Raw genomic sequence first — 26,286 nt, 5'->3', positions numbered from 1 at the left:
TCTCTCTCTCTCTCTCTCTCTCTCTCTCTCTCTCTCTCTCTCTCTCCCCCCCCTCCCTCTCTCTCTCTCCATATTCTGTCATTTGTTGCAGTAATGAAATTCTCATTCTGTCAACACATACTAGCTCTAATACATGAAAGAAATAAGATTGAGTAATAGCAGTACTATAGGCAGAAGTACAACTTAGCTATATGATTTCTATACCTCTCTGTTTATTAACACTTTGGTAAAATAGACAGTCAATATTAGTTCATTTGACTTTATTAGATATTAGAAAACAGGTTTCTTTATACAAGAGAATGTATGTAATCAAAAATATTACTCCTGAATGTACAGAATTATTATGCATGAACTTTTTTTTGTAATAACTGAAAGATTCTGAGCAGCCCCTGCTTTAAGGAAATATAATAATCCAACTATGATAAATGAACTTTACTTTTCTAACATGGTAGGAAGTATTAGGATCCCAGTCCCTGAAATGTAGTTCCTGTGCATCCTAGTTAACCGGTTTCCTTTGTAGCCATTTATGTGTATCTTAATGTTTCTGCAGCACCAAATAAATCTGTTATATAGTATACTTTAAGTAACTTCTGTATATTATACATATATGAAATAGTTTTTATTGAACAGCTTATCTTCTACTTTAAATTTATGTAAATATGTCAATGTTTTTAGAGGACGAGTAAAAAAATGTCTTGAAAGAGAAAGAAAAACATCAATCTAAATACAAAAGAAAAAATAAGAATTACATTAGATTTTTCTTCAGAAACCATGCAAACCCAAGAGTGGAGTGAAATAAAATAAACACAGGCAAGACAGGGGGAATCACTAACCTAGAAGATCTATTAAGAGTAGAACTGCCCTTCAATAGTAAGCAAGAAACAAAGGTTTATGGGACTAACAAAAACTGAAGGTGCCTGTACCTGCTAGAACAGATGTACAAAAAATAAATTCAGAAAAAGGATAGTAATACATTCAGAAACTTAACATAAAGAAAAGAACACAGCTAAAAATCTTAATTTTCTTACTCATAATTGATTTAATAGTAACAGTTTAGTTAGTCAATGCATTAACAGCAGTAAGATCATTATAAATGGAAACGTTTTAAGGCAGGACACAAAAGTATTTGTAACAAGGCATCTAACAGCATAGTACTCACTGGAAGCAGACTAGTATTAATCTACATGTACTAAAATTCAACAGCAAGCAAGCAATACCACTTCAATAAGGAAAAGCATAGAGAGAGAATCTGGCCCAGTGATGCACCTGCAATCCCAGAACTTTAAATGTGGCCAAGATCACTTTCAGCACACACGGGCAGACAAAATGAAAAGTGTTGAAGGAAGAAACCTAAGGCTAACATTAATCAAGAGAAAATGGAATCAGCTGGAGTAATTTCAGACAAAGCATACTTCAAAACAAAGAAAATTATCAAAGCTATAGAAAAATATTACACAATACTAAATGAATGGGTTTATTAGCAATAATCACAATATCTACTCTAACATCTGGTGAGTGGTCATCAATCTAAAGCATCATTTTCTCCCCTCTCAGCTACTACCAGTCTTCCCAGATCCCCTGAACAAACAGCACAGATATAAGCAGCAACTACCAGCAGCTGGAAAACCTCCTATTCTCCCCACTCCTTCCCTCCTGATCCTTCCCCCTGGGGACTACAGCAATATACACTTACATTCTTTTCCATGGCTTTTACAGTGCTTAGTGCAAAGCATCGTTTGAAAGAAAAATTAATGTTGGATCCTAATACTCTTTACATCAGAATAAAACTTTTTGGTATTTCATCCTCCACTCCCCTTTTAACACAAGGTCTCTTTATGTAGTTCACATAGGCCTCAAATTCTCCACCCCTGCCTGCCTCAGTCTCCTAAGCATTGGGATTATAGGCCCGAACCAGCACTCTCGGTTTATCATCATCTTTTCTAGCAGTAAATGCCTAAAGCTGTTTCAACTCTAATTAAACTTCCACTGATATAAAGAAAGGTGCACAACAGACCTAAAAGGGATCAGCAACTAAATACAACAAGTCAGATGAGATCAAGGAATATGGCTAACTTTGGAGGCACTCCTCACACTCAGTCAGCACTATGACATTTTAGACTTTCTTTGCTGTAGAAGGCTCTCCTGTACATAAAAACAGTGTCCCTGCCCTTTCCCAACAGCCATCTCCCCAGTGAGTCCTAACAATGGGATGACACACAGGATGAGCAGACTGGCTTTCACTTACACCCAAAGTTTCCTTGTTTGTTTCTGTACCGTTACAGTTCATTCTGTCACTGAGCAGCACCCACTCTGGATGAACAGTTTACCCATGCACTTAATGAAGGACATTTCAGTTGCTTCCTATTTTTAGCAAAGATAAAGGTGTTACTAAGACATTCATGTATAAGTTCTTATGTGAACATAAATTTTAACTCATTTTTATATATCTAGAAGCAGGCATGGCTAAATATATTATTGTGGTGACATCATTTAACTTTGTAAGACAGGGATAACTGTCTTCTAAAGTGGCTGAACCATTTTACATTCCTATTAGTAATGGATAAGAATCATCATTTGAATTAGAGATTATGAATGGTTTAGATTTTAGACATTGTGATATGTGTAGAGATTATATTTTAAAAGAGAATCTCATAGGCTAATAATAAGGCCATTTTATGGGGGTCAGGGAAACCTAGTGGTGTGACAGTGTTTCTTCTCAAAATGTTAAATATCTATTGTGGCAATTTATGGTCTACACACAAAAGAAAAACTTTTAAAAGTATAACATTGTAAACAAACAAAAAGTGCACAGCAGAACACACATATACACACAAAAGGATTAAATGTTGGTATTTTCATACTATCTGTCAAGCAGGAATGCAAATACACATGCTCTAACTTTATACAACATAGAAAAATAATGCCACACAAAAAAGCATAGCTATATTATGACTTACAATCCTATACAATCAAGTAAAATTAATGTACTTTTGTGCAAGTCCAAGGTAATGACAGTGGCAGGCATCAATGGTTGGTACTGGTGTTCTCTTTAACTGACACGCTAATTACATGGTTCGCACACACTAGCATTGTATGTTAATGGCAGGTGCAACCTTCTGTAAATATTCTTCAGTAAAAGATAAATAAAAGCATGGCATCAATTCTTTGAACACTTAATCTAAATCATGACCGGAAAACTACAAGAGGGTCTGGTTTTTAAAAGTTGCACAAATGAATACCCTACAACATACTTTAGTGAGAAAGTATTTTATTCTACAGAACTTCTCTAAAGTATAAAATAATTGTGTTTCAGGTTCCTCAAAAAAAAAATCTCCTTTCACACATACTTATTTTTTGAATTGGACAGAGGTCTAAAGGGTTTATATGCTGCAAATTTTGGGACTGTTCTTTGTGATTTTTCTCCTTCATGCTACCAAAGTTACTCTCAATCTTGTCCTCTGTCTTCTTAGAACTTAAGGCATGGGAAGACCAAAAAAATCAGATACCTATTAAATATAAAACTAAAGACTATGAATCATTTTGACCAGATAATGGAATATAAATTAAGGATTGTAAACTGACAATCAGAAAATTGTTCCAAAAGTCTATTTTCTCAGAGAGGAAACCTAAGGGTCTACGGTAAGTCATTCCAACTAGACAGAAACCAACACAGTACTATAAGAGATACTGGGAGAAGTATAAGCGTATCAGGAACCAAAAGACTTAACCCCTAAAAAGCAGAAAACATTAACAAGAAGATTTCTTATATTACAACCATTATGGTTTATTTACTTCTAATAATCACTGCAATACTTAATTTACTTAATATTTACTTAATTCATATACCGATTAAGTACTTATCCCTGCCTTTGAGTGGACTGAACCAAGCAAGATGCAAAATATATTTAAAATGATGAGATGTGACATCAGTGATTACACCTTTAATCCCAGCCCTAGAGACAGAATATAAAATGGGAGGAGACAGCTCTCAGCCAGTCTCATTCTGAGGAGTCAGGAGGCAGTATCACCATTTTGGACTAAGATAGAGGTAAGAGCCAGTAGCTGGATGTTTCGCTTTTTTTACCTTCAGGTTGAGCCCCAATATCTGTCTCTGAGTTTCTATTAGACATGGTACAGAAAAACACAAAAGAACTGAAATGATTCCAAAGCAACTGAACTGTATGTCAAAATACATCTAGTATTAGTTAAAGGAATACAACAAAATCTAGACCCAACAATGCTATAACAATGCTCTGGCATCCAATTAAAATGCAATCAAGCCTCCAGATAGAGAAAGTATGATCTCTGATGAAGAGAGAAACAAAAGCAAGAGATAACAGAACCGCACAACAAGAATACTGAAAAGACTACTAAAAATGAGCTCCACAAAAAGAAAATATGGAACAAAAATAACACCCAAATGTAATGTACAGACATAAAAAAGAAAAAAAGGTTTAAAATAAAAATTGAATCAAATTGGATAAACCAACCAGTAGATTTAGAGAGATAGCAATCTGACCCTCCCTCCCCAAGGTTTACTGACTTACTTCATAGGCTCCTCCAAGCACCCTGTGACTGGGAAACATGCTCTCAGGGTGTGACTGTAATCTCTCTTCCATACTTCAGAAACTGACAACCTTAGTATATTTCTCTGGCTCAAATACTGTTTCTACTTCTCTTATCATCTCTTTTAACCATGATGGCAGCTTCTATCCTCCAGGTATTTACTGTTTTAGTGAAAGACCTGACAATCTGGGAGCAGTTCACTTCCTAGTCTCTAAGATTCCTTACTGATCTCCAATTAATATGAGCTACTTAGTAGTACCTATAGCTCCTTTATTAAAACAAATGACTTAGTAACACCTATGGCCTCTCTTTATCGATTTCCCTTTTCCTGTAAAGTTATTGACTGGCATTTATTTAAAAAAAAAATATATATATATATGATTTTTAATTAATAATGCCTGGATCCGTAAAAATAATTCTATTGCTCCTGGCAAAACTGAAGAAATTTAAAATATTTTTAAGGATTAAGGCTTACTATTTAAGGAAATATTGAAAATTAATACCAGAATGTTAAAGAATACTAAAAAAATTTATAAATGTATTAGCATATTAAACTGAGATATAAAATAGCAAAATAGTTTTTTAAAAAGTAAATACTGGGCTTCAGCAAATTCAATTCAAGCTGTATATATTGAAGGCCCAAGATTTAGAATCTAAAAAATTCAAAGAAAAATTACACATCAGAAACAGTTAAAGTATACTAAGTTCATTCAATTTGTTTTAAAAAGTCACTGATTCTGTTTATTTTGTATTATGTATGAACAAGTTATATATTATTTTTTCAATATATAAATAAACAAATTATTACATAATGGCTACATACCACTTGACTTGGATAAACTATACCAAAGAGCTATAAATTGAGTTTGTTTTTGATAAATATTATGTGAAGCAGGTAAAAAAAAATACTACTGACTTTACTTTCTTCCCACATATCCTTGTGAAGGTTATTTTGTTTTGTTTCAGGTGATGGAGGCCACAGACAACGTTGTGCAACCTTTCTCGTCAGGTGGCACACCCGGGGTCTGTGAGAAGGGTTTCTCGGGGACCTGAGGCTCACTTGTCAGATTAGGCTGCTGCTCACTGGACTTAAGCATCTGCATATCTTTAACTCCTCATTGAAACCATAAGCCAGGGCCATCATGTTCTCTTTATGTGAGTACAAGGGCATCTCCCTGCCTTGAGAGTTGCTTATAAATCAAGAAATAATCATGGTCTTCAAAAGGCATACTCTATAACAATTAAATTATCCCACTAGCAAAATAGTTCTTTTGACAGTCAACATATGAAATTGTATACTATATAAATATGTAACATTTAATAACTATAATACAGAAAAATACTTTCATAAACATTCTAATCTAGCTGTTTTAATAAAAAAAATACTTTTGAAATTGTAATTTAATAAATTACTTTAAAAAAAATTGTAAACCAAACATGCTCAGGAGAGAAAAGAAATCATATGACAAAGATGGTGTTTATCTCTAGTTTCAAAATAAAACTGTAAAACTTCACTGTCCAGAGCATCCTGAACTAACCTAACCGCTAACTCTGACTTTCACTTTTACCTACCTCCGGTTAGAGACTGTTCAAAACCATGTCTTTAACTGGTAGCTCAAAGGAACCAATGAGAAAAATTAAGGGAGTAGTTATTTCCTATTTCTCTCTGGAGACAGAAATTCTTGACTGCTTTTTGTACAATAAAGAGCCCATTTCAAAATTAAAAATGAGAAGAGTAGCAGGTACAAAAGAAACTCAAAACAAAAGGCTAACTGTGGTCCTATTAGCACACCAAGGTGAATGCTCACCTTTGCCGCAGTGCCTCAGCTCCACTCCACTCTTCTCACCTCCCCTACATTAAACAGCTCCAGTTCGTATGCTTCCCCTCCCCTAGCTTTTCATTCCTACAGAACATTCTGCTTTGGTTTGGTTTGAGACAGGGTCCACTATGTGGCCCATGGTGGCCTCAACCTCCAATGGGCAATGCCTCCTAATTGCTGAGCTTACAGATGTGCAGCACCATGCCCAGAAAAATGTATTTCTTCAGTTCCAGGTATTGGATAGCAATGCTATGGAAGCAAATCTATAGAAAGAAAACCTGTGAATTAATTGAACTTCGGGGACCATGTATAACACAAATACCAAACAATGAGAATACAAATGAAGAATGCTTTATATTTCTAGAGAAAAATCAGCATTTCATTTTCCAACAGCCTTAACATCTGTGGACAAACTGACTGAAGCTAATACTAAAGTCACTCAGCAACCACTTTCCTATAGAAGACATGGGATGAAGCATTTTCACCCACTGACTTTTTTGAGACTATTTTAATAACTCAGGAGTGAGTCACCCCATGTATGCACATTACTTTAAAATATCTATATTGGATTTTCTAAATATATTTAAAGAAAAAATAAATTTTCTTTATTATTATAGTACTTTAGTTTCATGGATATACCCTTTGAATGCTGACTGCTCATATCCTCATGTCTTTATCAACCTGTCCATCCTCCCCTTTCCTTCAAATCTCTCTCATGCAGCCTTGTCTATTTCCTTTTTTTCTTTTTTTTTTTTTTTTTTTTTGTGACCCACAAAGATTAACCAGACCATCTGTGTGACCACGGGTTTGGAGCTGTCCACTGGAGCCTGGTGGACATAGCAGAGAATACAAAACTAAAGACAATGATTCCTTCTTTCCCAGGATCTGCGGGAGCCTGGTGAATCTCACCTGCTTCCTTGACTAATTGACAGTACTGGCCTTGTCTGGACCCAGTAGGAAAATTGTAGTTGATGTGAGTTACAACAGCTGTATCCAATATAGGGAATGGCTTTTCATAGCCCTTCCCCCTATCTTCTGGTTCTTAGAGACTTCCTGTCCCCAATTCTGTGATGTTCACTGAGTTATAAGACAGGTAATAATAAGAGTGATCTGTTTAGCGTTGGGTACTGGGTACATGTAAGTGCTTTATTTTCTACATCCTGGGCAATCAAGAGAGTCTCTGTAGGCTCCTGTGGTGTTATCAACAGGAATGGCTCCCAAAAGCCCATAGACTTAAATGCTTGGTCACCAGGGAGTGGCACTATTTGAAAGAATCAGGAGGTGCGGCTTTGTTGGAGGAAATGTGTCATTGGGGCTAGGCTTTGAGGTTTCAGAAACCCATGTGAAGCCCAGAGTCTCTCTCTTCCTACTGCCTTAGGATCCAGAAGTAGAACTTTGAGCTACCATGTCTGCCTACATGGCATCATTCTTCCTGCCATAGGGTAAAGAACTAATCCTCTGAAACTTTAAGCAAGCCCCAATTAAAGAGATCTTGTGGTCATAGTGTCTGTCTCTGCACAGCAAGAGAACACTAAGACAGTGCCAATGCTCACTGTAAGAAGACACTTCTCTGACTTGGGCTGGAAGTTGGTTAAGAAAAACTTAATTTTTAAGTGTGTAGAGTCAAATATAATAGAACATGTCTGAATTTTAACTAATATTTTTAAAGTTAAACAAGGAACACTGTATCCCTGAGAGCCACAGAATCTAAAAGTCAGAAAGTTTCCTGTATCATCTACTATAAGGTAATTCTTCAGTCAACAAAATATTGAACTCATCTTTGGTTCTTCATAAGCAAACAGGCTGCCTATAGCAAAATGAAAAACTTCTCTTGAGTTTCCCAAAATCATTTGTTTTGATATTTTAAAAATCTTGGTGGCGCACGCCTTTAATCCCAGCACTTGGGAGGCAGAGACAGGCGGATCTCTGTGAGTTCAAGGCCAGCCTGGTCTACAAGAAAAAAAAAATCTTATCAAACAGGCTCAAAGACATTATCTTCATAAATTAGTCAAAAACTGCTAATGAATTAATATATTCCAAATGGTTCAGAAATTTATTCCATAACTAAAAAGATGTTCTAAAAGTTATTTGAAAAGGATCGTGAGTTGATTTCTTTTTACACATTTATGTTCCTTTTTCCTCCTATACCATCTTGTAAAGTTTTTCCTTTGTTTCAGTATAATTTACTTTACTACATACGACTAAAATGAAATCTATCAAACTGCCAGCAGAAATGCATGTATTATATAGGTCTCTTTTCTGCCTTTCTGTATTAGATTTTGTTTGTATGTTGTTGTTGTTGTTTCTGAGACTCGCTATGCTGCCCAGGATGGGACCCAAACCTTGGGCTTCAGTAATCATCCAGGACTGGGCTTCCTGGATGCTGCATGCCACTGTGCCCAGCTGCTGCATGTTATTTTTAATGAACACGTAAGCACTTTCAAACATGGGGAAAAACACTAATTTCCTACAGCAGTGTTCTTTCACGAAACTGTAATATGACAACTGTCTGTGGTAATCTGGTGGAAAGTGGTATGAATTTGAATATACATTTTTCAGACAAAGTTACAATAGGAAAGTGAGACAATATAGCTGATAGAAAATACAACTATAAAGATACTTAAAAATTGGGTGTTAAGATAGCAACTTAAAAATTAAGCCAGGCTCTTTTAAATTCACTTTTCTTCAATGAAAAAGCAGATTCAGCTGTCTAAAGTCTAATTATATTTGTTTTGTAACTCACTTAAGTCAATAAAATAATCTCAAGTTGTATCTACTAATATGTAATAAACTGTAAATAAATATATATATAAATAAGATGCTTTCAGACATTTGAAAATTTTCTAATATGGAAAGCATTGAACACAATTACTTAGCTAATAAATACTACAAATAACCACCCAGACCCTCTCACCAATTTCAGCGGGAAGCTGTTTGATTTTGTTCTCCCGGATGCTGAGCGTGCTGAGCTTCGGCAGGTTTCTGATGTCCTTTTCCACAGTAGTAATACGATTAAAGCGAAGGTACAGAGTAGTCAGAGAGTCTAGCCTATATACCACTGAAGGAATTTCTCTCAGTTTATTATGCCGTAAATCAAGCATCCGCAGTTTCTTCAAGTTATCAAGAGAGTCAGGCAAACTAGTGAGTGAATTCTCACTGAGAGCCAGTGTCATGAGATTTACTAGACACCCTACCTCTGCTGGGAGGGACTGCAATTTGTTACTGTATAAATAAAGTTCTGTTAGTTGAGTCAACTCTTTAATCGATGGTGGCAGTATATGTATAGACCGCTTGGATAAGTCCAAGCGCATTGAGTTCTCTTCCCGGCATTTGTTAAGCTCCTTAATTACCTCAGCATTGCTGGATTTCTTTCTAGTCCCAGGTGCTGGATTTGGCCTTTTGATAGTATTGTCAACTGAAAAAGCCACCCCTGGTTGGGCAGCACTGGAATCCTTCTTTCCATCTTTGGCATCTTTCCCTTTGGTTTTAGGTTCTTTTTCTTTGCTTTCTTTCCCAAAACCTCCAGAGGCTTTTGCCTCTTTTTCTCTTTCCTTGGCAGATGGCACTTTGGGATCTTTCTCTTTAGAGTCTTTTTCTTTACCTAAACTACTACTCATGTTGACTCAAGCCTAAACAAAACACTACATGAACTCCTTTTATTTGCCAGCAATCCAAATCAAAGATGAAGAGACAAAGATCCTATACAGTCAAAAGAGCGTTGGCATGAAGTGATCGGCTTGGAGTTGCATCCATCTGTTACATGTTGACTCTAAAAGCGCTATGCCCATTTCTGATAACTCATTCCAACTGGTAAAATGGTGCTGATCAGTCAGTGATTCATTGAAATTCCTGAAAAACAACAAAGACAGCAGCAAATTACCTTAGGTTATAATTTACATTATGCAAAGTCTCTCCAAGTAATCACTGTGGGATTTGCCAGTTTCCTTATATCTTATATATTATTCAAGTCCGTCTATCAGGAAACATCCCCTGCAAACTACAAAAGCCAGAAGAACACATAAGACCTCCCGCACAGAACTTATGTGTATTAAATGAATAAGTATTTTAAAGTCCTTGGAACAGTGCTTATACAAAGAAAGTACTTAATTATTAGCTATTGTGATCTGGCCTACTTTTAAGCTCTCAAAACTTTGTATCAAGCCAGGCAGTGGTAGTGCGCACCTTTAATCCCAGCACTAGGGAGGCAGAGGCAGGTGCATCTTTTTGAGTTCGAGGCCAGCCTGGTCTACAAGAGCTAGTTCCAGAACAGCCACCAAAGCTACAGAGAAATTGTCTCAAAAAAAAAATTAAAAATTAAAAAAACAACTTTGTATCATAGTTAACTTGGATTCATTTTTTTTACCTTTTCCTATGAGGATGTATAGGAATAAATTGTTGTCCCCAACTAAACAGACACAGAAGCACAGAAATAGCTTTTAGCTTTTTAATCTCTTTGGAGTGATGACAGATCAAGAATTCAAATCAGGTAGTACATATCCATAGTCTGTATTTAACAAATACACTGACTCTGCTTTACCTACACTACTAATCAAATGGCTTTAGATAACAGGAAAGACCTCAAAGCTGACACCAGACTAAGGAGCAGTAAAGAACAAGGACAAAATGAATGAAGTGAGTTTTGTAAGGGGAAAAGAGGAGAAAGTTCAGGTGAAAGAGTCCTAATAAGCATACTGGTTGATTCTGATACATGGAGATATGAGGACAACCTTTGGAAAACAGTGACTAAAAGTAATCTCCATTGCTATTTACATTTTAGGAACTAAAAATGAAAGACTTATGACACTGAGAATCTTTTAGATATAAAAGGAGCTGGGGAGATGGTTCAGTGTGTTAAGTGCCTGTTAAACAAATACACATATGAGTTTAATCCCCAGCAACCATGTCAAAGACAGGCATGATGGTGTATACTTGTAATCCCAGTGCTGGACAAGGAACCTCTAAGACTTGATAGTCTGCCAGCATAATCTCATTGGTCAGCCCTAACTCCAGTGAGACCCTGTCTCCAAAACCAAGGTGGATTTGTAGCTGCTTAGGAACAACTGACCTTTGTCATGTACACACACACACACACACAGTTTTGTAGTTTAAGCCTTATTTTGTGACTTATTCTTACCATTGGTAATATTGTTAGTACTATTGCTTAAAACTTAAATTACAGCATCTTATCTAATTAAGAGACTTTTACTAAAAGTTCATGAAGTAGAAGTAGACAAATAGAGAATATTTTTTAAAAATTTTCTTTTAGGGTGGATTACAGTTTGGTGGTACAGCACTTGTCTAGTATAAAAGACAGTCCTAAGGTAAATCTCATGCAAGGTGAGGGGTGGGGGTGGGGCCCTGGGTGGTGTCGGAGGTATAAATGGGATATAGGCTTCAATCACATATCTTTATGGTTTAGGCAACCAAAGCACAAGTGCCAACTACTGGTTAAGATAGCCTATTAATGCCAGATTAGTGACATAAAATATATCATTTTAGGAAAAAAAAACAACAACAACAATGCATTCTTTAATTTACAAGGCTAGAGTGGCAAAGTAGAATATTATGGAATGTAGAGAAATAGGGAAGTTCTACCCAGAATAAAGAACAGGCTTGGTTTGTGCAGGGCAGTGAAAAGATAAAAGTTCTGATGCAGCCATATGCATAGATTGGGTGAAGTAAATGACCTCGATATAAAATTGGAGAATATGGGAATATCCTGACAAATTTGGTGCTGCAATTAAATAAATATATCATTGTTTGCTAGCACATCTGTAAAAGCCTAACTCCCATTAGCTCATACCACTTTAAAACATGAAGAACACTAACTAAAACTGTGTAATAGTGAATAACTAGAAATATAAACAGCCAGGAAAAATTTCCCTTAAAGATATCAAGGAAAAGACAGGCAAAAACTGAAAGATATCAGTAAATCCCTTAAAGAAAACCAAGAAAGCCAAGAGAAAAAAAAAAAAACAATCAAACAGGTGAAAGAAACAGTTCAAGACTTTAAAACTGAAATACAATAAAAAAAAATAGAGGGAATTCTAGAAATGGAAAATCTGGGCAAATGAATAGGAACTACAGATACAAGTAACCAACAGAATACAAGAGGTGGAAGACAGAATCTCAGGCATCAAAGATAAGAATGTAGGAAATAGATGCATCAGTCAAAGAAAACGTTAAATCCAACAAAGTCTTAACACAAAACATGCAGGAAATCTGAGACACTGTGAAAAGACCAAACCTAAAAATAAAAGGAATAAAAGAAAAATACCAGCTCAAAGGCACAGAAAACATATTCAACAAAATCATAGCAGAAAACTTTTCCAACCTAAAGAAAGACATGCCAATAAACGTACAAGAAGCTCACAGAACATGAAAGGGACTGGACAAAAAAAATTACCTCGCCATATAATAATCAAAACATAAAACATACAGAATAAAGAATATTCAGAACTGCAAAGGAAAAAGACAAAGTAACATATAAAGGCAGATCCATCAGAATAACACTCAACTTCTCAATGAAGACTCTTGAAAGCCAGAAGGTCCTAGACAGACATTATACAGATGCTAAGAGGCCAACAATGCAAGCCCAGGCTACTATAACTAGCAAAACTTTCAATCACCATAGATGGAGAAAACAAGATATTCCACGACAAAACCAGATTTAACAATACCTATCCACAAATCCAGGCCTATAGAAAGTACTAAAAGGAAAACATCAACCCAAGAATTCAGCTGCACCCACGAAAACACAGGCAATAGATATTCCCACACCAGTAAATCCCAAAGAAGGTAAACACACACACACTATCACCAACAATAACAAAACCAAAAACAAGAACTGGTTCATTTTGATTCATCATGAGTTTTACGGTCAAAAAACAAAAATCAATCTAACCAAACAAGTAAAAGACCTGTATGACAAGAACTTTAAGTGTTTGAAGAAAGAAATTGAAGAAGATACCAGAAAATGTAAAGATCGCTCATGTTCTGGGATAGGTAGGATCAAAATAACAAAAATGGCAATACTATGAAAAGCAGTCTATAGATTTGATACAATTCCCAATTCTTCACAGACCTTGAAGGAACAATATTCAACTTCATACGAAAAAAAAAAACAAAAACAAAAACCCAGGATAGCTAAAACAATCCTGTACAATACAGGAACTCTGGAGGCATCACCATACCTGACCTCAGACTCTATTATAGAGCTACAGTAATGAAAATAGCTTGGTATTGGCATGAAAACAGACACATGGATAAATGGAATCAAATTGAAGACCCTGACATTAATCCACATACCTATGAACACCTGAAATTTGACAAAGAAACCAAAAATATACAATGGAAAAAAGAAAGTATCTTCAACAAATGGTGCTGGCATAACTGAATGTCAGCATGCAGAAGAATGCAAATAGATCCATATCTATTGCCCTGCATGAAACTCATGACAAAGTAAGTGATCAAAGACCTCAACATAAATCCAGCCACACTGAACCTCACAAAAGAGAAAGTGGGAAGTGGTCTTGAATGCAATGGCACAGGAAACCACTTCCTAAATACAACACCAGTAGTTCAGACACTGAGATCAACAATTAATAAATGGAACCTCCTGATACTAAAAAGCTTCTGTATGACAAAGAACAGTCAATAAGACAAAATAGCAGTCTACAGAATGGAAAAAGGTCTTTACCAACCTCTTATCTGACAGAGGACTGATCTCCAAAATAGATAAAGAAACTAAACATCAAAATACCAAATAATCCAATTAAAAAATAGGATACAGCCAGGCGGTGGTGGCGCACGCCTTTAATCCCAGCACTCAGGAGGCAGAGGCAGGCAGATCTCTGTGAGTTCGAGGCCAGCCTGGTCTACAAGAGCTAGTTCCAGGACAGGAACCAAAAGCTACGGAGAAACCCTGTCTTGAAAAATCAAAAAAAAAAAAAAAATAGGGTACAGACCTAAACAGAGAACTCAACAGAGGAATGTCAAATGGCTGAAAGATATTTAAGAAATTCTTCAACATCCTTAGAAATCAGGGAAATGCAACCAAACGACTCTGAGATACCAATATCAAAAACACCAATGATAACTTATGCTGGAGAGGATTTGGAGTAAGGGAAACACTCTTCCACTACTGGTGAGAGTGCAAACTTGTTCAGTAGCATTATTCATTATAGTCAGAACCTAGAAACAACCTAGATGTCCCTCAACCCGAAAATGGATAAAGAAAATGTGAAGCATTTATACAACGGAGTATTACTCAGCAGTAAAATATCAACAACATGAAATTTGCAGGAAAACGGATGGAACTAGAAAAAAACATCCTGAGTGAGATAATCCAGACCAACATGGTTTGTACTCACTCATAAGTGGGTATTAGACAGAAAGCAAAGGATAACCAGCCTACAGTCCACAACGCCAGACAAGTTAGGTACAGGGAGTGTAGGCAGAGGCTGCTTGTTTGTTACCAGCCTCCCAGACCCAAAATAATCCCACAGAAACTATATTAATTAAAACACTGCTTGGCCTATAAACTCAGGCTTCTCATTAACTAACTCTTACATCTTAATTTAACCCATTCTTATCATTTTATATTTTACCATGAGGCTCGCATGTAACAGTAAGGTTCCAGAGTGACAGTCTCCTTCGGCAGCTATGTGGCATATTCCTGACTCTGCCTACTTTCTCTCTAAATCTCTGTTCACATTTCCCGCCTGGTTTTACTCTACTAAGCCATTGGCTGAAACAGTTTCTTTAATAACCAATGGTAACAAAACATATTCGTAGCATACACAGGGGAATCCCACATCAAAGCAGGACCCTAAGAGGGATGCATGAACCACCCTGGGAAGGGAAAATAGATGAGATCTCCTGGGTAAACGGAGGGGGGGGGTGCATAGGGGAAGGGATGAGGGAACCGGATGGATGAGTTGGGGGAGGAACAGAGAGGGAGAGCAAGGTAATATATATAGAGAGTTTTTATGGTGTTAGGGAGAAAACTAGTGCTAGGAAAATTCCCAGGAATTCACAAGGATGAAACCAGCTAAGACTCCTAGCAATAGTTGAGAGGTGCCTATACTGGCCTTCTCCTGTAAGCAGATTGGTGACTACCCTAACTGTCATCACTGAACTTCCATCCAGTAACTGATGGAATCAGATGCAGAGGCCCACAGACAAGCACTGGGTAGAGCTCCAGGAGTCCAGTTGAAGAGAGGGAGGAGGGATTAAATGAGCAAGGAGATGGGTCAAGATCATGATGGTAAAATCCAAATAGATAGCTGATCCAAACTCATGGGACCTCACAAACTGTGGACCGACATCTGGGAAGCCCACATGGGACCAAACTAGGCCCTCTGCATGTGTGTGACAGTTGTGTGGCTTGGTCTGCTTGTGGAACCCCTGGCAGTGAGACCATCCCTAGTGCATGAGCTAGCTTTTTGGCTATGATGGGATACCATGCTCAGCCTAGATTGGGGGGGGGGGGCAGGGAAGGGACAGCCTGCCTCAACTTGATGTGCCAGGTTTAGTTACCTCTCATGGGAGGCCTTACCCTTTCTGGAGAATTGGAGGAGGTTGGTATGTGGTTGGTACATAAAATAAATAAAAAATTTTAAATAAAAAAGAATAAAATATTTCGGGAAAAGAAAAAAGCTCCAACAAATAACTATACATACACTCTTTATATGGCTTTTTTATTACTCTATTACTTTTACTATTTATTTTATCTTTACTCCTTTAATCTATGACTATACTCTTTTATATTACTTTTACTGTCTCTTTAAAAATTTTGTTTTAGGGAGGGGAGCAAAGAAAAATATATAGCTCAATAAAAACAAACAAAAAATACTGTATTATTTAAAACTTTTTCTTTCTATAACTGCCTATACCCATAATAAAATAGAAGCAGTTATTAAAAGTATCCCAGAATAATAACCCCTAATAAAATAGAAGCAGTTATTTAAAGTATCCCAGAATAATCTTCCTGATAGGCAACACTTACCAACCAAGTTAATCAAGATAAAATAAGCAATTTAAATAGACCTATAACCCCTAATAAAATAGAAGCAGTTATTAAAAGTATTCCAACAAGAAAATGGGGCCAGATGGTTTCAGTAAAGAATTCTACCAGATTTTCAAAGAAGAGTTAACTCCAATACTCCTCAAGTTACAACACAAAATAGAAGCAGAACATTGTCCAATTTACTTTATTTTTTAAATAGTTTATTTTTATTTTATGTGCACTGGTGTGTATGTCTGTGTACAGGTGTCAGGTCCCCTGAAACTAGAATTACAGACAGTTGTAAGCTGCCATGTGGGCACTGGGACTTGAACCAGAGTCCTCTCGAAGAGCAGTCAGCACTCTTAACCACTATCTCTTCGGCCCCAGCTCAATTTATTTTATGAGGTCATACTTACCCTGATACCCAAACCACACAAAGAAAGAGAATTACATACCAAGTTCCTTCATGAACATAAATGGAAAATTACTCAATAAAATACTTGCAAACTGAATCCATCAACACAGAAAAAGGATCATCCACCATGATCAAAAGTAAGCTTCATCCCAGAGATGCAGAGATGGTTTAACGTGTGAAAATCAGAAAATGTAATCCACCATATAAATCAACTACATTTAAAAAACAACGATCATATCATTAGACATTGAAAAAGCCTTTAACAAAATCAACATCCTTTCATGATAAAAGTCCTGGAGAAATTAGGGATACAAGAGACATATTTAAAACACACAGCAAGCCTATAACAAACAAAAAATTAAATGGAGAAAAACTCAAAGCAATTCCACTACAATCAGGAATAAGACAAGATTGTCCATCCATATATACTCAATATAGTACTCGAAATCTTAGCTAGAGCAATAAGACAATTGAAGATCAAGTGGATACAAAGTGGCAAGGATCAAAGCATCTTTATTTGTATAGGATACGATACTATACATAGGTGGCCCTAAAAATTCCACTAGGCAATTCCTACAGCTAATAAACACTTTCAGCAAACTGGATACAAGATTAACTCAAAAAAAAAAAATCAGTAGCTCTACTGTATACAAATGACAAACAGACTGAGAAAGAAATCAGGGAAACAACACCCTTCACAATCGCCTCAAACAATATATTTTGAGGTAACTCTAACCAAGCAAGTAAAAGACTTGAATGATAAAAACTTAGATGGAAGATCTCCCAAATTCATGGATCAGTAGGATCAACGTCACTAAAATAGCCACCCTATCAAAAGCAGTCTACAGATTCAATGCAATCCCTATCAGAATTCCAATGCAATTCTTCTCAGACCTTGAAAGAAAAATTATCAACTTCACATGGAAAAAAAAACTAGTTTTAACTAAACAACCCCAAAGCAAAAAAAAAAAAAAAAAAAAAAAAAAAACCCACCACCAACAACAACAGCAACAAAAAAAACTCCTGCAGGTCTCACCAGTCCCAATTTCAAGTTGTACTAGAGAGCTATGGAAAACACAAAACAAACAAAAAATGCACAGTAGTGGCATAAAAACAGGGAAGGAGAAATCTGAACACCAAACCAGCCCCCAAACCCTCAACTACAATCTGTCCTGCATGAAAGATGTGCTGGGCAAATGGTGGGGCTGTCCAGCCTATGTCTTGAGGCCCACTCCACCAGAGAGAGCCAATGCATGGCCTACACTGCCTGGATGGCCAGGAACCAGAGACTGTAGAGCCTAAAGTCCTAGAGTAGAACCAAACTAACTGGGAGAAAAAAAAAGATTCCTAATGATATTCTGCTATACTCATATATCAATGCCTTGTCCAGTCATCATCAGAGAGGCTTCCTCCAACAGTAGATGGGAACAAGAAATAGATCCACAGTCAGACATTATGTGGAGAGTCTAAATTGGAGGTCTCCACTGGATCCCTCCCCTCGGAGAACAGGAAACCCCACAGAAGAGTAGTAGGTAGCATTGTGGAAGGGGTGGATAACACCAGGAAAACATGGCCCACCAAATCAACTAAGCAGGGATTGTATAAGCTCACAGAGAAACTGAAGAGCAAGCACCAGGCATGCAAGGGTCTGCACCAAGGTCCTCTAAGTATATGTTATGGCTGTTAGCTTGGTTTTTTTGTGGGACTCCTAACAGTGGGAGTGGATCTATCTCTGACTTTTTTGCCCAATATTGAGACTCTTTTGTTCCTATTGGGTTCTCTTGCCCAGTCTCAATATGAGTTGCTTTGCATTGTCTTATTGTGTCTTGTTTTTAGCATCTGGCTCATGTCTCTTGGTATCCTGCTCTTTTCTGAGGGGGGAGTGAACTAGGAGAGAGGAGGCGAAGAGAGCTGGGAGGAATGGAGGGAGGGGGAACTGTGGTCAGGATGTACTTGTATGAAAAAAGAATCCACTTTCAATTTTAAAAATTAATTTAATTTTAAAAAAAAAGAAAGGTAAGAGAATGTGGATAAATAAAATTGCAACATTTTTCTTCTTCAGTTTGATAAATCATGTTTGACTTTTGAAAGCTAAGATGACTGTTAACACATAAACAGTAACAGTCAAGATGGCTGTGTCATAAAAATGAAGAGCTTCAACTATGCTAAGTAATGCTTCTTGCAATGCTAAAATTCTGATACAAGTAAGAGTGATAAATTTTGTTTTGTCTTTGTTTTCCAAGATAGGATTTCTCTTCTCTGTTGCTTTAGAGCCTCTCTTGAAACTAGCTCTTGTAGACCAGGCTGGCCTCAAACAGAGATCCGCCTGCCTCTGCCTCCACCTGGCAAGAGTGATAAAATTATAAGAACAGATACTATAAGTCATAAATTACTCACAAAGAGTAGACAATATAAAGAAATATATAAAATGAAATCCTTACGACAATGTTCGTTAGATGGTGGTTAGTGTAGTCACTAGTCACTGTGCACAGAATAAACGACAGTAGAGCACCCAACCCCAAATGAGACCCTGTATCATGCCTCCTCCCTGCTGGACTCAGGGAAGATAAAAATGAGAGAGTACAAATTTTAAGAGCCAGTAGTTGGAGGAGAACTACAGTGAAACAGCATTTTCTACGTCTAACAAGGCCACTGTACACATGAACTCACAGTGGCTGCCTGCACAAGACCAATATAAAAGCAAGTCAGTATGAATAGGGGAAGGGCTCACAAATTCCCACCCTTTGCTGAGGAGCTATTGGTAGTTGACAGCTGGGAAAGGTAGAGTCGGTTTTCTTAACAGGTGCGCCTCCTGGTAGGCTGCCCATGCTCTAGAGGATGTCAATACACCAGTGTACTAACTGAACTGTGGGTTAAAAAAAAAAAAAAGACAAAAAGTTGGGAGGAAGAAATGGGAAGGGTGCTGGGAAGAACTGGACTGGGGAAGGGAGATATATAAAATTCTAGAGAATAAAAATACATTATAAAAACAACTATGGGAAAGATACCATGTAAATATTAATCAACGAAAATCTAGAATGAACCAATCAGTATCAAAGTAACATTACCAGAGACAGAAAGAGCTGATATAATGATAGTCAAGTCTCCAAGAAAATAATACCTCATTAAATATATAGTCTCAAAACTATAGAGCTTCAAAATATGTAAGTATATTCATCTGATTAAAGAAGAAAAACCTGAGCTGGGGAGATGGCTCATTTGGTAAAGTAACTGCTGCACAAGCATTAGAACTGGAATTCAGGTCCATAGCACCCACATAAAAGCTGGTAATGACAGCATTCATCTGTGACCCTGGTGCTGGGGTAGAAATCCTGAGGACCTGCTAACCAATTAGTCTGGCTAAAAGGATCTAGGTTCAGTGTGAGACCTTGTCTCAAAATTAATGTGAAGAACAACTGAGGAAGACATCTGATTACTGACCTGTAGGCCCCAGACACAACACAACACACACACACACACACAAAAATAAATAAATAAACAAACAAACCACACACATATCTATGGGGGAATTTCAACGACCTCACTAGAGAATAACCAAAGTAAACCTAACAGGAACCAAGTGAATATGAAATAAAAGCAAAACGCACATATATTTCCAGGGCCCATGCAATATATACCAAAATAGACTTAATCCTAAAACATAGAGAAACTTTAAATTTTAAAGAATTGAAATCATACAATGTATGTTCTCTGGCCATAAGAAATAAGACTAAAAAGCAGTCACAAAAATATAATAAAATTCTTCCAACATATGAAAATGAACACACCACTAAATCTATGGGTCAAAAAGGAAGTTAACAAGGAAAATTACTCATTGAGCAAAGTAAAAATGAAAACGTATCAAAATCTATAGGATGTAAGCAGCACATCAGTGAGAAATATTCACCCCTGAATGATAATATTATACTATACAATCCCAGTCATTTAAATTCCTACAGCCAGATACTTGAGAAAAGCAAATAAAATCCAAAGAAAGTTGAAAGAAATAGACAAAAAGAAACCCATAAAATCAAAACTAAAAAGGCAGAAACTCAACTTTTAAAAATTCACAAAACTGATAAACTTCTATCGACACTGACAAAAATAAAAACAGGCAAATGGGGGATATCACTGAAGATACCACATTACAGGGACAACAGAATACTGAAGACCGCTCTATAACAATGTTCAACAACAGATTAAAATGGGCTAAAAGCCTATAAAAACTCAAGACTCAAGATTAATTATATCTGAATAATTAGAAATTAAAAAGAACTTGAAAGCACAGTTTTAAACCTTCCCAAAGAGGAAACCATCAATCACAGATGTGCCAATGAATTGTGAGAAACCCAAATAAGAGTATGAATCAGGAGCATGCTGTAAGGTGATGGTTCCCACTCATGATATCCCAAAAAAAAGCCCAAAAAAACAAAAAAGAGTATCAATTCTACCTAATCTTCCTTAGGAAATAATCATTTTTGGGAAATGTGCCCAATATCAAAACTAGACAAATGAGTTAAAGCACAATCAGCTGTACATGAACAGCAATACAAAAATCATCAAGAACATGACTGAAACATTCTACAGAGTTGTGAAAGTCCTAGCTAGGCAAAAAGAAAAGGAGGGAAAAAGAGCAGGTGCAGAATCACATTTATAGAGCAAATATACTTTGTTTTGTAGACATGATGATCTGTATGACACTGAAGAAAATCTCCAAAACTTCCTTTAAACTACTAAATGAGTCCACCTCAGTCCTAGAATGAACTAGAAACAAAAGATATACATCAAAATTTAAAACATAATTTCATTTGCATTAGCTCCAAAAATACTTGTGTCAACTCCATGCAGCACAGAACCTGTCTAATTATAACTACACAACACTGGCATAAGCAGTAATGAACAAGTTAAACCCCTGTCTCAAACAAGGGGAAAGGTGAGGACCGACCGAGACTGACTTCTGGCCTCCATAAGCATGCTGTGGCAAGTATGGCACAATCATATGCACGTGTGTGTGTGTGTACTGGGATGCAGTTCAGAGACAGAGTCATTACCTAGCATCTGTAACCCTAGGTAGCACAAAATAAAAGGCAAGAAGACAAACTCAGTAAATTCAGCATTTTTTTTCTTCATCTACAAACTTCCTTGTCTGGAAACTCTTCTCTTAGAATTATTTCCTTCTTTCATAAACTTTATACACAGCTTCAAGCACTACTGCTGAGCTGTTCCACTACAATTAATCTAGCAGTTACTAGTTTCAAATTAAAAGGTAAAAGAAAGGGAAAGGGAACGCTGCTCAGTGGTAGAAAGTAATGACCTACCATTCATAAGGTCCTGGGTTCAATCTTAGTGCTGCAAATAAATGAAATTGGTATTTTTTAAACCCTTGTCCTAAAGCACATATTTTACACAAAAATTAACTCAAAATGAAATTAAAGACCTAAATGTAAAAAGTAGCTATAAAACTTTTAGAAGAAAACATAGAAAAAATTACTTAAGAGACATGGTTGGATAGAGTCAAGAGATTACACCAACAAGTAAAAGGCTAGAGAAAGAATGTGCCAGCCAAGTTCCTCCAGGTGGGAAGCATTATGTAAGTACAGATGAAACAGTCCTGTTTCCTACTTTCAAGGTGCTTATATATTCATGTAGGGGGAAATCATCAAAGAACTTTCCATAATGAGAAAACACATAAGGGCAGAAAGATCCAGGGATACTAAGACAGAAGAGCTAAACAAAGAAGACTGGTTCCCGACTAGGGATAAGGGAGAAAGGGAACACTATAGCTAAGGATTTTTACATTATGCTATAAGTTCCTAGGGTTTATTGTGTTATGATACAAAATCATTTCCCCCAATTTCCCTGTGCTCCATGTATTTTATTCTTCTCTCTTTTCATGAGTCCCAGCAAAGATATTTCAAACTCCTGAATCATCACTGTCACATTCTAAAACTATAGTTCGTTTATACCAAAAAAAAAAAAGGAGTTGTTGCAACTTACAGATGAAACTTGGAGGGTGGCAAGTTTCACAAATTGTGGTTAGCCTACTGAATGAATAAGCATGAAGCACAGTGTTGAGAGAACTGCATGCTATCCACTAAACTAAACTGCCAAAAACTGATTACACTGTATCATCGTCTTGGAAATATATCAACAACAGAAAATGACAAAAGTCTCATTTTTTTCTTTTCCTTTTTTTCCCCCAAGACAGGGTTTCTCTGTGTAACAGTTCTATCTGTATTTTAAACCAAATACACACATTAAATATGAATTATTAGACCCATTTTAGGAGATGCCTATTCCTTAAAAAAAAGAACTATAAGTTAAACTCTTGTTACATTACTCTGATCTAGAGTTCTGAACTAGAACCTCTAATTCTCATTTTAACCTCTTCTTATCCCACTCCCCAACATCTAAAGTTCTCTTTTTAAGAGAACTGGGTACTTTTTGATTTGTTTTTTTTGTGATACCAGGGACCAAACGTAGAAGGTTTCACACATACTAGACATTCTACCATTGAACTACATTCCCAGCCCCCAAAGCTGTTACAAGCATCTATTAAAGTACACATCAAATATGAAATTACAATATGTATTATATCAAAGCATCCTTCCTCTCCTTTCCCTCAAAGCACTCTTCCCCAAATACTATACATATGCATATATGTGTGTGTGTGTGTATATATATATATATATATATATATATATATATTAAACCTAAATTTTATTCATTTCATACCTGTACCATTCCCTCTTCAAACTAGGACCCACTTGCTTAAAGTGGATCCATGTCTCAACTTTCAATTTTTATTCAAGGTAATTTTTCTGTCTGTTGCTCATACCAACACCAAACTTTGTTTTCTAACTGGATAACCAAGAGTATACGGTACAGACTTAGTATAGGAGGCCTTACTGAAAATGCTTGGAAGCAGTAGAGGTTTAAACTTCCGAATATTCTGAATTTTGGAAAATTTGCATAAACTTTCCCATTTGAGCATCCCTAGTCAAAACATCTAAACTGCATGGAGTGGTGGCAAGGCCAGGCAGATCTTTATAAATTCAAGGCCAGCCTGTTCTGCATAGCAAGTGATAAACAAACAAAGCATAAAATGCAATTTGGAGAATTAGAAGTGAAGATTTGGGGTACTCAAATTCTATAAAGGAAAAGAAGAAAAGGAACAGTTGATTGCTAGGTAAAAAAAATGAAAATCAAAAATTGTCAGAAAGTCACTAACAACACAATAAAATTGATAAGGAAAAACTTCCTTGTTATGACTAAAGGAAACTTGAGAAACTTATGGCTTCACCAGAAGCTTCTTTTTGCTCACAAACTGAGAGATTAGTGAGAGGAAACGCTAAGAAGGTAACAAATGGGAACACACTCCCTTCCCGTTGGCTAAAACTAGAAACACATGATGACCAAAGCAGTAGATGAGACAGAATCCTTCCAACCTCCAATAGTAAGACCCAAATAGCTGTCAGCTATTTGAAGTAACCTCTAATGTAGAGGTAAAACTATTACTCTAAACTCTCATCACGTCAAGTAGAGCTAAATTCATTTTTCTAGATTTCCTCATGCATCCTTTACTAACTCACCTTCAATAAAACAGCTGTTTATATCTAGCATTATTTATAACAAAGTTCATACATACACATACACACACACACACACACACACACACACACACATTGCTGAGCTACTAAGATGTAAAAGTCATTTTGTTTTATACTTAAGCTGTATTATGTAAGTCAAAATTCTAAAGTAACTGATCAATCCATGCTTAGTGGCATACAACTTTAACCCCAGCAGGCATGCATGTAGGAAGCAGAAGCAGGCGGATCTCTGTGAGTTCAAAGTCAGCCTGGTTTACACAGTGAGTCCTAGGACAGCCAGAACTCCACAGTAAGACCTTGTCTTGACAACTACCCCCTCCCAAAGTAACTGATCAAAAAAGGAAGAAGGAAGGGTAACAGGAAGGAAAATATGGACACAGTACAATGATATCCTTGCATGAAAATGTCAGTGAAATCCATTTTTTTGTACACTAAAACATATTTTAAAGTAAGGATGATCAATTCATATAGTTTCACTTGTTAAAAAATTATCGGGGCTGGAGAGATGGCTCAGCGGTTAAAAACACTGGCTGTTCTTCCAGAGTTCTTGAGTTCAATTTCCAGCAACCAAATGGTGAGTCACAACCATCTATAATGAGATCTGGTGCTCTCTTCTGGTCTGCAGGCAGACATGAAGGCAGAACACTGTATGCATAACAAATCTTTTAAAAATCATCAATTATATATCAACCTAATGCCAGAAAAAAATATAAGATTATCCAGTACAAACCTTCCAACCATCTACTCACTCGCGAGCTGTTTACTACACACCTCTGAGTAAAATGCTACACTGTAACTGGGGCTTACAGGAAAAGATAAAATTCTTACTTTCAATGATTTTGAGTAAGGAAAGAAATGGACAAGTTACAAAACTGTAAGAACAGAGGAACTGGAAGTATGATGAGGAAGATGAGGTTCAAAGGACTCACAAGGTCACACTATAGGCATCAGCTTCCTGAGCACTAGAGAAACCATGGAAGTACTACAGAACAATAAGTAATTTTCCCAAGACTGGAAGTCAGGGCCCATGATATGACTGAAGTATAGGTTGCCAAATCTTGAAAAGCTTGTTATACAAGTTTCATAATATGGATTTTATCTTGAAGACACCATGATCTAAGAATATTCTGGGAGCATAACATGGGTAAATGTGAAGAGTAAATATATTCATAAAGGGTGAAGGGGGTATAAACACAGGCATACTTTAAGATTTATATCTGATACAGTCCAAAATGGTTTTTATAAATCAGATGTTCTCCAAGCAGTGAAACAGTTAAAAGAGAAAAAAAGTAATCCAATAATAAATTCTCAAATGTCCCATCAATGCCAATCGGTGATAATCATTTGAGGATTTTAACAATCCTAGGAATTAACCCAAGACTGTTAACCAAATGAGTGTGGTTAAGGAGTAATCTGTATGTTAAAGAGTGCTCCAGGTAATTCAAGTGTAGGGCCAAATTTGGAAAACACTTCGATAGCCCACGCCAAACATAAAAGGACACAATCCAATTACTTTAAATGTAAGAATTCCATAAATTCATTTAGGTTGTACCAATGTTTAGAAATTTAATGGACAGAATATACACATAAGAACTACCTCTGTATACTATACAATCTTCAAATGCCAACTAGATGAAAAACTTTGTAATAATCACCTAGAACCTATTCCATTTTACCTATGAGCCTCAACTGTTTTTTAACTTCTTAAGCTATAACTGGGATATTATTAAGTTAAACCACTGGTTTAAAATAACCAAATAAAATAGAAGATAGGAGCCGGGCGGTGGTGGCGCACGCCTTTAATCCCAGCACTCGGGAGGCAGAGGCAGGCGGATCTCTGTGAGTTCGAGGCCAGCCTGGTCTACA

At 36.5% G+C, this 26,286-nt stretch overlaps 1 protein-coding gene across 1 annotated transcript in view; it reads right to left on the bottom strand.

The window, feature by feature from the left end:
* Shoc2 (SHOC2, leucine rich repeat scaffold protein) overlaps positions 1-26,286 on the bottom strand; it is a 72,746-nt gene that overhangs the window by 24,324 nt on the left and 22,136 nt on the right. The window contains exon 2 of the mRNA XM_026781491.1: positions 9,301-10,235. Within this exon, the coding sequence (XP_026637292.1) occupies positions 9,301-10,003 (703 nt within the window). The 5' untranslated portion in view covers positions 10,004-10,235. The remainder of the gene's footprint in view (positions 1-9,300; positions 10,236-26,286) is intronic.

Source organism: Microtus ochrogaster, chromosome 8, assembly GCF_000317375.1.
Source record: "Microtus ochrogaster isolate Prairie Vole_2 chromosome 8, MicOch1.0, whole genome shotgun sequence".
Lineage (NCBI taxonomy): Eukaryota > Metazoa > Chordata > Mammalia > Rodentia > Cricetidae > Microtus > Microtus ochrogaster.
This window is presented reverse-complemented; position numbering and strand designations above follow the sequence as displayed.